This window comes from Mastigoproctus giganteus, chromosome 8, assembly GCF_048544385.1.
Source record: "Mastigoproctus giganteus isolate SK-2022 chromosome 8, ASM4854438v1, whole genome shotgun sequence".
Lineage (NCBI taxonomy): Eukaryota > Metazoa > Arthropoda > Arachnida > Uropygi > Thelyphonidae > Mastigoproctus > Mastigoproctus giganteus.
The window spans coordinates 143,618,349-143,633,302 of record NC_143582.1 but is presented as its reverse complement, the minus strand read 5'-3'; the positions used below and the strand labels follow the sequence as shown (position 1 = coordinate 143,633,302).

General features: G+C 41.0%; 1 protein-coding gene across 1 annotated transcript in view; it reads right to left on the bottom strand.

The window, feature by feature from the left end:
- LOC150081881 (kunitz-type serine protease inhibitor IX-like) overlaps positions 1-14,954 on the bottom strand; it is a 109,495-nt gene that overhangs the window by 47,125 nt on the left and 47,416 nt on the right. Inside the window, exon 3 of the mRNA XM_090378951.1 lies at positions 11,194-11,364. Coding sequence (XP_090235077.1) covers positions 11,194-11,364 — 171 coding nt within the window. The remainder of the gene's footprint in view (positions 1-11,193; positions 11,365-14,954) is intronic.

Sequence of the window (14,954 nt, the reverse complement as noted above, 5' to 3'; positions counted from 1 at the left end):
GATTTATATCTGGTCAAAATATCCTATTAATTTTAAATAAGTGAATATATTTTCAATTTTGGAGTTATCGCCTAGGATTTGTGATAAGATCAGAGAATCTTGGGAAGTTATAGGGAGGTGGAAGGCTGATTGTCGCGCCATGTGGTATTGTGGACATTCTATAAGGAAATGTTTTACAGTAAGTTGACAAGAACAGTGAGGGCATTCTGGAGGATTTGCTTTGTTGGGTTTTTTTGGCGCAAAAGCAACTTTGGCCATATTGCGCCTATCTATTAATGTTTAGTGACAAAGACATTTATATTTCTTAAATATGATTTATATCTGGTCAAAATATCCTATTAATTTTAAATAAGTGAATATATTTTCAATTTTGGAGTTATCGCCTAGGATTTGTGATAAGGTCAGAGAATCTTGGGAAGTTATAGGGAGGTGGAAGGCTGATTGTCGCGCCATGTGGTATTGTGGACATTCTATAAGGAAATGTTTTACAGTAAGTTGACAAGAACAGTGAGGGCATTCTGGAGGATTTGCTTTGGTGAGTAAATAATTGTGCGTAAGATGTGTATGTCCAATGCGTAATCTGGATATAATGACTTCTTCATGCCGATTCTTGCGAAGACTCGATTTCCATGGCTGTAGCTCATGTTTTATTTGAAACAATTTATTGTTTAATTCATTTTGCCACATTTGTGACCACTGATTGTGGAGAAACTGTTTTATGATTGGTCTGTAATCGGTATATGGAACTTTGCAAAACCTTTGGTTTACGTTTATAGGATTCTTTGCTGCTTGATCAGCTCTTTCATTACCTTCAATGCCTGTATGTCCTGGGATCCAACAGAATTTTACTTGCCTCATTTTGCTTTTAAGCTTCACAAGGTGAGCTTGTATCTGATAGAGAAAGGGATGTGATGGAGTCTGTCTTTTTTGGAGAGCTTGTATTGCACTCAATGAATCTGTGTAGATGAGATGTTTTAGAAGAGGGGAAGAATCTATGCCTGTTCATTTCTGGCGCAGTCAGTTATTATTTGCCGAATGTGCCAAAGGATTGGGTGTTTGGATGTACCTATGTTTTGCATGGATTCTGTATATATTATGCTTCTCTTATAATGTTTATCTTGTACATGAGTTAAGGCTATTTTTATTGCGTGTAATTCTGCTGTGTATACACTGCACTCTTTCGGTAGCTGTTGTGTTAAAGTTATATTTGGGAATACTGCTGCTGCTCCCACTAAAGTGTCTGTTTTTGAGCCATCTGTATATATTGGAATATAGTCAGGAAATTGAATTCTGTGCTCTGCATGTAACTGTTGGAAGATTGTTGAAGGTATCGCTTTTTTATTCCATTTCTGAAAGGAGAAGTCGCATATTGGGATATGCGAATCCCATGGTGGAGGAGTATGAACTGGCATGTGTGCTATTTTGTCTATATTAAGGTTATGTACTGCCAAAAAGTCTTGCATTCTAATGCCTAGGGGTCGGTTTGCTTGTTGGCGATTCTGATATATGTTTCTGCATCGTGGATCAAAGAGGGTCTCCCAAGTAGGGTGTGCATGCATAGATTTTATTTTAAGTGTATAATACAATGCGAGTTGCTGTCGCCTAAGAGTTAAAGGTGGTTCGTTGGCTTCAGCATAGAGACTATATATGGGAGAGGTACGATAAGCGCCAGTAGCTATACGCAGTGCATTGTGATGGACTGGATCCAGCCATTTCAGAGCTGTTTTCCGTGCTGAATCGTACACTGGGGCTCCATAGTCCAATTTTGATCTAATTAGTGCTTTGTATAGGTTTAGTAGGGAATATCTGTCTGCTCCCCATGCTGTTGACGAAAGGATTTTAAGTATGTTCAGGTGTTTTGTACAGCTTTTACGCAGCTCTCGGATATGCTCCACGAATGTTTTCTGATTGCTTTCCAAATTTTATGTGTAGGCGTTGCTTGATTAATAGTCGAAGTGAAGTGGATCCAAGCAGCCTTTTTATTGCAGCGTCTAACATATCTCGCTCTTGCTCTAGCACGCTTATATTGAATGAGATTGGTTGTAGTTGGACTCCGGCGAAAAGAATTCCAAGCTTTGCTTTGGACTTTTTTAGCCACAAGGCATTCATCACTCCACCAGGTTTTTGGATGGATCGGTAATTTTGATGAGGATTTCGGTACGGTTTGTTCTGCTGCATGTAATATCGTTTTGGTGACATAGTCAACTGCTTCGTCAGTTGTGGAATTTTGGATTATTTCGGGATCAAGCTTGGTTAACTTTTTATAGGACTGCCAATCTGCTTTAACAGTAAGCCAATGCGGAATTTTAGTAGGATGATTAAGTTGGCTTATTAAATAATTCAATTACTATGGGGAAATGATCGCTATGTAGCGGATCGTTGTTTATCGTCCACTTTAGAATAGGATATAAGGTTGCTGAACAGATATTGATTGATTGATTGATTGATTGATTGATTGAGTTTCATTGGCGCATCAGCAACTATGGCTATAATGCGCCAAACCCTTGTCATAAAAGATAAATACTTTCAGTGACCTACTGGATTAGGTCACTACGTCAGATTATAAAAACAAGTATAAACTGTAACAGATCAAGTAACAATAGTAAATCATAAAAAATAAAATTTTTTAAATATGAGTAAAAAGGTTTACTAATTTTAGGAAATTAAAAATAGCAGACACATGGTCATTGTCGGATAAAATCTGACTGAGTGTATACGGCTCAGTCAGATGGTTAAAAGCGGTAAAACGAGCATTTCTAAAACTGGTACAGTCAACTAAAATGTGTCTGATTGTTAAGATTGTGCCACAGGACTCACACATAGGAGGGTCATCAGCCCTCAGCAAAAACGAATGTGTCCAATGACTATGTCCTATGCGGGTCCGGGAAAGAACAACTTCCTCCTTACGATTCCTGCGCAGACTAGACTGCCACGGTTCAATTACAGGCTTTATACGATATAGTTTATTCCCAGTCTGTCTATTCCATAAATCCTGCCATTGGGAGTGTATTTTCTTGTGTATTATTTGCCTGTAGTCTGTATAGGGGACTGACAGGCAGCGATTATTATTGGGGATTGCTGATTTGGCTGCGGTGTCAGCCAAATCATTTCCCCTAATCCCAATGTGGCTGGGAATCCAGCAGAAGCGGATATCATATTCACGTTCTCGGAGGAAGTGAATCTTCTGCTGAATGCTAGACAGAACCGTATGAGGATTATATCTCACAGATATTAAAGCCTGTAACACACTGAGAGAGTCAGAATATAAAATGAACCGTTGGTATTGGCATTTACTAATGTGATCCAAGGCTAACTCTATAGCGTGCAGCTCTGCAGTAAATATGCTGCATTCAGAGGGAATCTGCTCCGATGTAATGCTGTCTGTAAAGACAGCAGCAGATCCCACATATGATTCCGACTTCGAGCCGTCTGTGTAGACTGGCGCGAAGTCCGAATTTTCAGTTCGGTGTGCTGAATGAAGCTGCAGGTAGACAGATGATGGAGTGTCCGACTTTCCCCAATTTCTAAGGGAAAAGTCACATGCCGGGACATGAGCATGCCAGGGTGGAAGGGGTTGCTTTGGTGTTTGGGCAACCTTGTCTACCTCGATATTAAGTTCTTTGAGTAGCTCTTGGAGGCGAATACCAAAAGGGCGATTGGCAGTCTTACGGGTGTTGTATAAATTTTCCCATCGTGGCTCAAAAACGAATGGCCACGTGGGATGGTCTGGCAGGGATTTCAGTTTTAAAACGTACTTTAAAGACAACTGCTTACGTCGAAGCGATAACGATGGTTCGTTTGCTTCGACGTACAAACTCTGGACAGGAGATGTGCGATATGCTCCAGTAGCGATACGGAGGGCCTGATGATGGACAGGGTCCAGCCATCGAAGGGCACTGTCTCTGGCTGAGGAATATACCTGGGACCCATAATCTAATTTGGACCGCACAAGTGCACGGTAAAGCCGTAAAAGGGTGCATCGGTCTGCTCCCCAAGATGTAGAGGAGAGCGAGCGGAGAATATTTAGCCCTCGTGTGCACTTTGTGCGGAGTTGACGGATATGATCCAGAAAGGTCAACTTTTTGTCAAATATGAGTCCCAAGAATTTTGTGTCCGGTGCTACTGGAATAGCATTTTGTCCGAGCCTTAATTCAGGTTCAGGATGAAGATTACGCTTGCGACAAAAATGTACGCAAACGGTCTTCTCCGGCGAGAACCTGAAGCCATTAACAAGTGCCCAGGAATTGAGACGATCAATGGCTTTCTGCAGTTGTCTTTCAATAACCCTCATGTTGCATGACTGACAAAATATGGTAAAGTCATCAACATAGAGGGCACTGTTTACAGTTGAAGGAAGTTGTTCTGTGATGGAATTTATTTTGATGGCGAAAAGCGTGACACTTAATACTGATCCTTGTGGTACTCCCTCTTCTTGGCTGAAGGAACGAGAGAGTGAGGATCCCACACGAACTTGGAAAGATCGATTGGCCAAAAAGTTTTTAATAAAAATGGGGAGTTGCCCCCTAAGACCAAGGTTATGCAGATCTTTTAAAATGCCAAATCTCCAAGTTGTGTCATATGCTTTCTCCATATCAAAGAACACCGACACCAAGTGTTCGCGTTTTAGGAAAGCATCCCGGATGGATGTTTCCAATCTAATAAGATGGTCCAAAGTGGACCGGTTCCTTCGGAAGCCGCACTGGATGTTGGAGAGAAGGTCATTTGATTCTAAGTACCAGATTAAACGAGAATTAACCATTCTCTCCAGGATTTTGCACATACAGCTAGTCAGAGCAATAGGACGATAATTGTTGGTGACTTTTGGATCCTTTCCTGGCTTAGGAAAAGCAAGGACGATTGTCTTCCGCCAGGAGTCCGGAAACTGCCCTTCAACAAACATTCTGTTATATAGAAGGAGCAGATAATCCATAGATTTTGGTGAAAGACGTTTAATCATTTCATAATGGATGCCATCTGGTCCAACAGCACTTGCATTAGAAAGAGTGAGGGCTCTCTTCAGTTCCTGCATAGTGAATGCCCCGTTGTAGGGATAGAGGCCCTTGGAATTGAAATTAAGTGCCTGCTTTTCGATTTTATGTTTCAGGACCAGGAACTCTGGGGAATAAGAAGATATGGCAGAGATGTTAGAGAATGTTTCCCCAAGAGCATTGGCTATTGCAGTTGGATCTGCAATAGCGCATCCATTATAATCTAGGATTGAAGAAGGGTGGGATGCATATTTTCCCTTCATTTTCCGGATTTTATCCCAGACTACCTTAGAATTGGTAGCCTGGTTAATAGATGATGTAAAACGGATCCAAGATTCCTTTTGACTCTGACGGCGAATGTAACGTGCTTTGGCTCGTGAACGCTTGAAGGCTATTAGATTAACAGTGGTAGGATATCGGCGGAATATCCCCCACGCTTTGTTTTGAGCCTTTTTTGCTGCTGTGCATTGGGAATTCCACCAAGGTTTGGGAAATGGTGGAAACCGGGCAGATGTTTTTGGAACAGCGTTCGCAGCTGCTTGGACGATAATTTCTGTGATGTACTTTACTGCATCATTGATCGGCTCCTGACTGACGGTTCTGAGATCAAAATTTGCCTGATGTTGGAAGGCAGACCAGTCAGCCTGATCAAACTTCCACCGTGGTAGCCTAAAAGGCAGACATGGTCTCCCACTGTGTAACAAGGTTATCACAGGGAAGTGATCACTTCCGTATGGATTCTCCTCCACTTCCCAAGTGAGTGAAGGGAGTAGAGAAGGGGAGCAGATAGAGAGATCAATGGCAGAAAAAGTACGGGTAGGCATGTGGAAGAAGGTGTTTGTTCCAGTATTTAGAAGGGAAAGGTCATTGTCATTGAGTATACGCTCTATGACTCGTCCCCTTCCATTGACGTTAGCACTACCCCACAGGGTGTTATGTCCGTTAAAATCCCCGAGAAGTAAGAGAGGGGGAGGCAACTGCGTTATCAGATCATCAAGGTCTTCCTGGGAGATGTCAGTCCCAGGTGGCAAATAGATAGAGCAGACCGTTAATAAAAATCCCACCGTAAGGCGAATTGCAACAGCTTCTATGCTAGTTGTAATTGGCAAGGGCTGCACTGGGGTCTGGTTGCCCACAAGGATAGCCACTCCCCCATGAGCAGGACCATCCGCAATTCTATCCTTACGAAAAATGGTGATGTTATGCATTGTGGGATCATCATTTGCCTTTAGATAAGTCTCCTGCAAGCAAAAGCAAACTGGCTCGTGCTTTTGCAGGAGAGCCTTGATGTCATCAGTATTTCGCCGGAATCCACGACAATTCCATTGTAGGAATTTAGCCATTATTTTGGCTTGGTGGGTCCATCAGGCGGCTTCCGAGGTGCTGAGGGCTTAATTTTATCAGTCTTGGCTTTATCTTTTTTGGGGAAGAATGGACGCTGTCCCCTGTCCATTTCTTCCTCCGCAAAGAGTTCCAAGACTGATTCATCTTGTACCTCCTTGTTCTCTACATCCATTGTTTCTGTTATTACTGGAGGCTCTTTACCACTTGGTTTTGGTAGTGGTGGAGCACTAGGAGGTACAGATATAGGAGTGGCAACTGACTGTGTTTTTTTGGTGGGCTTTTGTGAACTCAATAAATAGCGTGCAATCGGGGTGAATGACTCTCTTGGTGGTATAGTCATCTCGGTTTGGGTCCCGACAGTGCACTTTGCAGAAACCTTCTGGGCATATGAAGGTTTCCCGCTATTTATTGGTTGCATACGTTTTCTAGCCTCTGGGTAGGAGATATTCAGCTCTGTTTTCAGTTTTTGTATTTCTTTCTCATCCTTCCACCGCTGGCATGCTCTAGAGTAGGCGGGGTGCTCTCCTTGGCAGTTGACACAGATCGGTTTTGATGCTGAACATTCCTTGCTCTCGTGGTCTTTAACACCACATCGAGCACAGGCAGGGTTACCACGACAAGATGTTTGTGAGTGGCCATATTTTTGACATCTAAAACACCGCAGTGGGTTTGGGATATAAATCCTCACTGGGCAGTTTAGATAGCCTGCCTTGATGGAACTTGGAGGCCGTGGGGTGTTGAACGTGAGGATAAGAACTCGGGTAGGGACGAGATTCCCATCCTTGAGTATCGATATACGCTTGACAGCTGTCACTCCTTGTTCTTTTAATTCAGAGCAGATCTCTTCTTCAGAAACGTGAAGAAGATCCCACTCTGATATGACACCACGTGAAGAATTTAGAGTTTTGTGGGGGGTTACGATGATAGGTATTCCCCCTATGGATGTAGCTTTCAAGATTTTTTCAGCTTGTTTTGTGCTGGTAGCTTCAACCAGAAGGTCGCCAGAACGCAGTCGTTTAACGGATTTTGGTGAACCTGCCAACCCTTCTAATCCTTTCTGGATAAAGAAGGGTGACATCTTCCCAATGGACTGCTCTCCGGTGGAATGGAGAATGAGGAAAAGCGGTGTCACTGATGGTGATGGTGTATCCTCAGTCCTGGCTCTTTTTGCAGAGGTGTTATCTGCGTCATGATCTCGATTAGGTAGGGGCCTTGTTGGGGCCCCAGAAGAAAGATTTAAATTACTCATATGAGTAAAGAGAAAGTGTCTGATGCCTAAGTACCTCACCCACCACGGAGCCCTACGAGGGGGCGCCCACTCGTGAACTAGCAGGTACTGCGTACACGAATGGGACGCCGAGTTCGCTTAGAACACCATACCCACGTTACCAATAAGTCTTTATCCCGTCCCAGGACCATAGGGAGGGAGACTTATTGGAACGCAGTTGACCCTAGCAGTATAAAACCACCCGCCGATTGATCCCAGTCGAGCCGGTCCGGGACCGCCCGTCTTGTCGAAGCAGGGGCCAAAGTGGTGTATTAAGGCTGGGCCCCTCAACCACCAGGATCCCCCTTTCCGCTTCCACGGGTCGCGGCGCACGGCTGCACACGCCGGATTCCAAAGATGTAACCCTGGAACCAAGGTATGGGCGTTAGATCCAAGTGATGCTAATCTGGAAATCCAGCAGCATCACTGGGAGGTCCCCTCACCACGTACAGGTGCCCACGTCGAGGGGCTGAACAGATAGACAAGTCTATTGCAGTGCTTGTTCCTGAAGGAAGGTGAACGTATGTAGGTGAACCGTCATTTAGAAGACGGAGGTTGTTATTGTCTAGACACTATTCAATTAGTTTTCCTCTTTGGTCAATGTTGCTGTTACCCCATAGAGTGTGATGACCATTTAAGTCTCCCAGAATGAGGAAAGGTGTTGGGAGTTGAGCTATAAGATGGTTGAGATCATTTTGTTGGAAGGTATAGCTTGGTGGGATGTATAAGGAGCAGATTGTCATAAGGATGTCAGCAGCTACACGGACTGCTATTGCCTCGAGGGGAGAGTTCAGTGAGACCTGTTTGGTAGGAATATGTGGGTTTGTTAAAATAGCTACACCACCATGTGCGATATTCTGATTTGTTCTGTCTTTTCTAATAATGTTATAACGAGACAGGTTTGGTGTATTTTGGGGTTTTAAATAAGTTTCTTGAAGGCAGATACATATTGGTGAGTATTTACAGGAAAGATCGTATAGGTCATCGATATTGGCACGGAATCCACGACAGTTCCACTGTATTATTCTGTTCATTGTTTATCTCTTATTAGACTTTCTGAGCGTTTTCGGGTTGCTGAGGTTTTCTGTTTTTCACTTTTGTTTTTATCTTTTTTCGGGAAGGAAGGCCTTTCGGTGTCCATGTCTTCTTCAACAAAAATTTGAAGAACAGGGTCATCTGCTGATTTTTCTTTAGTGTCCATTTGTTGTTGGTGACTAGAAGTTAGGATATGTTTTTCTTTAAGTCCTTCATCCGGAGTGTGTAGGTTTTCTTGTGGTATGGTAATTGGTGTATTGACTGCTTGGGTTTGACTTGCACTGTACAAAGATTTTACGTAATTCGAGAAAGACTCTTTTGGGGGTACTGTTAGTTCAGTTTGCGATCCGGTTGATTGGAAATTTTTGGTGGCTTGGGAATACGTAGGTCTGTTTGCATGAGTTGGTAGTGAGATGATTCTTTTGCTTCTTGGTAAGAAACATTATGCTCAGTTTTATATTTCTGGATAAGTTTCTCACTTTCCCAGCGCTCACATATTCTAGCATAAGCGGGATGATCTTTTTTGTAATTTGGACATACTGATTGAGGAGCATTACAGTTTTCGCAATCATGTTCGATTGAACCACACTTTGCGCAAGTAGGGGTTCCCGGGCAAGCTGTTTGGGAATGTCCATACTTCTGGCATCGGAAACACCGTAGCGGGTTTGGGACATATGGTCTGACATTACATAGCAGATATCCGGCCTTAATGGATGATGGACGATTCGGTGTGTTAAAGGTCAAGATCAGGTTGCGGGTAGGGATCAGATTGCCATCTTTTCTGGTGGAGATTCTCTTGACATGAATAACTCCTTGTTCTTTCAGTTCTTCTAGCATTTCTTCTTCAGATACATCTAGTAAGTCCCAGTTTGAGATCACTCCTTTAGAGGTGTTTAGTGATCTGTGGGGCGTTACAGTTACTGGGAGTCCTGCAAAGAAATTAGTTTTCAGAAGTCGCTCAGAATGTTTGGCATTAGATGTCTCAATGAGAATATCTCCTGATCTGAGTCTTTTTACGGATTTCGGAGATCCTGCTCTACTTTCCAATTCCTTTTGAACTCTAAATGGAGAAAATTTGCCAACTGCATTCTCACCAGTAGAGTGGATGATCAGATAGGTTGGAATTGGAATTGGATAGGTCTCTGGCTCAGTTTTTTGACGCTTTGCAGTTCCTGCTGTGGAACTGTCTTTCTTTTTTGGAATCTGGGTTGTGTCTGGCAGCCCAGATAAGTCTGAGTTTGATTTACTTAACGTGTTTTTTTTTTATTTATTTATTATTATTTTTTTTTATTATTATTTTTTTAATATTTATTTATTTTATTTTTATTTATTTATTTTTTTTATTATTTTATTATTTATTTATTTTTATTTATATATTTTTTAAGGTTTTAATCTCAGGAAATTAGGTGGCAGGACCTGCCAGAGTAAATAACTATAATACTGGTGTACCTGGTCTGCCTCCACGAGGCAGAGTGTGGACAACGTTGGGTCCCATTAGGGGCCCAGCGGGTAAATGACCAGAGGAACAACGGTACACGACACTACACATGTACAAAATCCATACACTTTTAAACCTCTGGCATTGACAGTGTTCTGTTTCACACCCACAATGTATAGCCCGCGGAGATGGCGGAAACCCCTGGTGCCGTTTGACACTAAACACACTCTACACTCTACTCATTATATGCTCTTTTTGGCCCCGGGAGATTGTCTTTTTCTCCCAGGTTACCAGCCCAGCCATGTGTAGGCAAGAGCGGTGCCACCTAGTGACCCAAGCGAAGAAAAGGGTTAGTATTAACTAAAAATAAAAGAGGGATTAAAGAAAGGTGGCTTTCCTTACTAGGTTATAGTATTTGAATATATCTATTTAATTATAATATTCAGGAGTTATCGGACTTTCGAAACTCAGGAGGAACGTATTTACAGTTAACCGTACTAGATAATCACTCTGGAAAGGCGCTGTGGTCACTAATATCGCTCGCAACTCGGGGCCCAGCGTCACTGGGAGGTTCCCTCACAACGTACATGTGCCCACATCGAGGGAGGAGGGCAGTTCATTAATAAAAAAGGTTAAGAGCCAAAACCTTGGGGATGGTATGTGTTGAATCTGATGTGACGTAAAACATGGATACAAAACAAGATGAGTCTTTATTTAAGGAAATTGTACAGCGGCATGTGTTGACACAAATGGGAAAATTTTGTTTCCTGATGTGGTAAGAAAAGTACAAAGACATTTTCGAAAGTACTTTAACTACTATTGTTGTGATTGAAAAATACTATACGGGACCCCTAAAACTGACTGTTCAGAAGTGTGGATACAGTAGAACAGGCACTTCAACTGGATTTGGTCCTTGCTCATACAACTGCTAAGTATGGTACTTTGTATTTTATCTTGTACACTGATCCACTTTGGCCATCCCATGGTGCAAACGGAATATCTATTTATTCATAATTACTTGCGGTGGGGAAATTATAACATCCATAAAGAAATGTAGAGATAGCACTGTACAATTAAAAGTTAAGCATCATTATTTTCCTGTAAATGCCATTTCTACTCACCAGCACATTTGCAATTGCATTCTTCCACAGTACGGAAGTTGTTATCATTTCCAAGACATCCGCCGTAATTGAAACGCTTGCACCTACTTGACCGGGAATCATAGTAAAAACGAGGTAGCAACGCATAACATGGTCCCACTTCTGGCTGCAGACCGCAGATGCCGGCATTGCCTGGAAAAGAATAAACAAAACAAAAAAGTCTCATCCGTCACATTCTGATGATATTCAGCTACAATTCTGAGTATCCCACCTTAATGTTGTTGTTATTCAGTTTAACGACACAAGGGCTACTAACGACAAATTGTGTCTGTTCATCGTTAATTTACAAGCATATCGTTAGAGAGGTTAAATTATATTGTTTGTTTGTTTGTTTCGGAATTTGTTAGGCGCATCGTCAACCTATGGCCATAATGCGCCATACATATTGTAAGTTTGCGTGCCATTTCTTCTCAAATAGAGATAATGGGGAAAAAAAATCCAAGAAAGTAATATTTTAACTAACTAAAGGAGGTGATATACTTTAATCATCTTGAGAAAGTTATAAATGCTTGAGACATTTGTTTCATTATTTAAAAGTGAAGTTAGTGTAGGACGATATTCTGTTGTGGCTGGGGTGCAAAAATTCTGGCGTTCTCTTGTATATTTTGTGCATTCAACCAGAATGTGTTTCACTGAAAGCATTGTATTACAGCGATGACACTGAGGGGATATCTCTCCTCTCAAAAGATAACCATGAGTGATATTTGTGTGACCTATTCGAGACGAGCCAATATTACCCCCTGATGTCTGATTGAACTGCACCATTGTTCAAGGTTTGGCCATTTGGCCAAGGAAGACCATTGTTCAAGGTTTGGCTTGATACTTCGAAGCTTATTGTTAGGTTGATTTTCCCATGATAACTGCCATTGGCTCATGCATTTTTCCTGGATTATTGGTCGATAGTCTTGATGACGCGCTTTCCTATTTGTTCTCGGCTGGTAGGTGAGCTAATTTGGCAGCTTGTTGTTGTTGATATGGGGGTCTGATGGTGCATAAACTACTTTGGCTATAATGCGCCTATTCATTTATGATAAAAAGAAATGAAAAAGTTTCATAAATTCAGAATTGATTAAAAAGTCCAGTTTGCTTTAAGAAGTTGAAAAATTCTGAAATATCTGCGTCATCTCCAATGAGATTCTCTAAAGTTATTGGTCTACGAAGTTTAACCAGTGATAGCAGGGTTGAAGTCCTGTCATGTTCCTAGTAAGGGCAGTCAATGAGAATGTGTTTAATACTCAGATTTATATTACAAAGTGGACACGGTGGCGGGTCGTTCCCTGTGAGTAAATAAAGGTGGGTCAGGTAAGAATGTCCTATTCTTACCCTCGAAAGGACTACCTCTTCTCGTCTTGATGTTGCGGACACTGGAGCGCCAAATTTTTGGATCATGCTTAAATTGAAAGAGTTTATTATTAATTTGAGAGTGCCATATTACTGTCCATTTTGACAGGCATGCAGCCTGAATGGTTAATGCATAGTCTGATGGCGGAACAGGGATATCAGTTAAGTCTAAGGTAGTTGGATTTTTTGCAGCTTTATCAGCCAGTTCATTGCCCAAAATGCCAGAATGAGCTGGAATCCAGCAGAAGGTGACCAGTTGATGGCGTTCTTCAATTTTTAGCAATATGCTTTTTATTTCGTCTATAACGGGGTGTACTTTATCTAAGGGATTACATAAAGCCAAGATTGAGCTGAGGGAATCAGTGTAAATGACAGATTTTAAAGCACAGTCAGAAGAGAGATTCTGTAAAGCTAGTTTGATTGCGTATAATTCAGCTGAGAAGATACTGAATTCAGATGGCAAGGATGCTGAAATAACGGTATTTGGAAACACCGCAGCCGCTCCAACGTTTGAATTAGATTTAGAGCCGTCTGTATAAATTGGACTATGCTGCCGACGAGAGCAGAATAGTCGGATTAATTAACGACGTATCTTAAGAAGACCCCACTACTCCTGTCTCATAGATGCTCACTATCTGCTACAGGCCTTTACTATAGATACTTCCATGGGTACTGTTCTTTCTCCATCTCCCCGAAATCGCGTTGAACATACCAGTCAACATCCATTCACTGCCCAATCCCGAACTCACAGAACCAACTTTTTCCCATCCATACAACTTGTGTTTTCTGGAACAATCTTCCTTCACATGCATTCTCGGAAAATTACAACGTACAGAAATTCAAGACTAATATGAACAAGTATCTTTTGTCTTCTTAACCTTTAACCCATGTGCATTAATAGCACTATAGATTCTAGTACCTTTCGTGTCTGGGTTTCCACAAAAAAATATTGATACATCAGCAGCTATATCAATATATAAGTAGTTTCTATGATATTTTATTAGTGAGTACAGAAATCACAGAAATGTTCCAATAGCATATAATTACGTAAGAACACGTACTAATTTATAAAATTAATAAGCTGTGATCCTAACAAGAAGCAATTCTGCTGGCTGATATGTAAAACAGTGGCAAACAAAGCCAGGCTTATCTGGATTCACATAAAGAAGAAAATGGATACTAATAAGAGTTAGTATATGCTATCCAAGCCAACCAGTCTTGCATACGTTATCAGGGGAAATTCATTAATTCAGTGAATAAGGTGGTTCGAACTGGCCAAATAACATTAGGTTCCTACATGAGGTTTGAGTTGTAGACAGTCGCCGCAGGATATCCCACATATGCTTTACGGAATTATAGCAATTGCATCACCACTCTGTCTAACGTACCGTAAGAATCTATTTTAAACCACTGATGTCTTCTTCGATCGAAAACACGTAACGTATGTCCACGCAGACAAATTCCTTTTAGCATATTCTGGGCACGTTTTTCGTTTCTCTTTCTTTCAAGATTAGAAAAACAGTCTTCGTTTGGTATGTAGCACGTTAACTTTGGAGATGCTTCCGACTTTTGGAGAACATTAATAAAATTACAGCCGTGACCAGTCTCGAAATTGAAGCTACCGTTTTTTAAGTGACAGAAACATTGTCCTGGATTTCATCTAGGCAAGTGTTTTCTTTTTCTTTTCTTTTTTTTTATTGCCAGAAAGTGTTATTCAATCTTTGTTGTTCATGCACCGTTAATGAACATATTGTTGTGCATATTTCTTTACCAATAAAATAAAAATATATTTATATTTTCTATAAATGAACTTAATATTTTTCATCCAAATATACTTCTGAATTTTAATCATTTCAAAATCATGATTAACAATTTTGTTTCAATATTATATTTAACGTCCTGAATATATATATAGGTGGTATATTAAGAAAAAGTTATTATTAATACAGTATTTAAATTATTAAAATAAAAAAGTGAGATCGATGAAAGAAGCCAAACTTATTCAGCATCACCCTTATTTTTTTTTTTTTTAAATCGTTCCATCCAGATATCCAACTCCTTAAATTGACATAAATTCACTTGTTCTACAGGATTTTCCATCCTGTAGAATAATCCTCTGGCTAAAAGAGAATTTTCTTATACAGTATTCAAGAATCTGCTCTTTCTTTTAAGCTGTCTACAAGTCATCATCATTCTATAATCTATCAAAACCATTAAATGCCTTATTCAAGTCTCGCACACACTGACTGTTCTCTAAGATTTTTAACCCACAAAATGGAATTATTTGTTTCCATTTTTTTTCATCCCCTGTTAAAACAAATCACTTTGAGGCAGGAAATGTTATAGTGCATAAATCTGCAAGAGCTGAATTTCAGATGTCG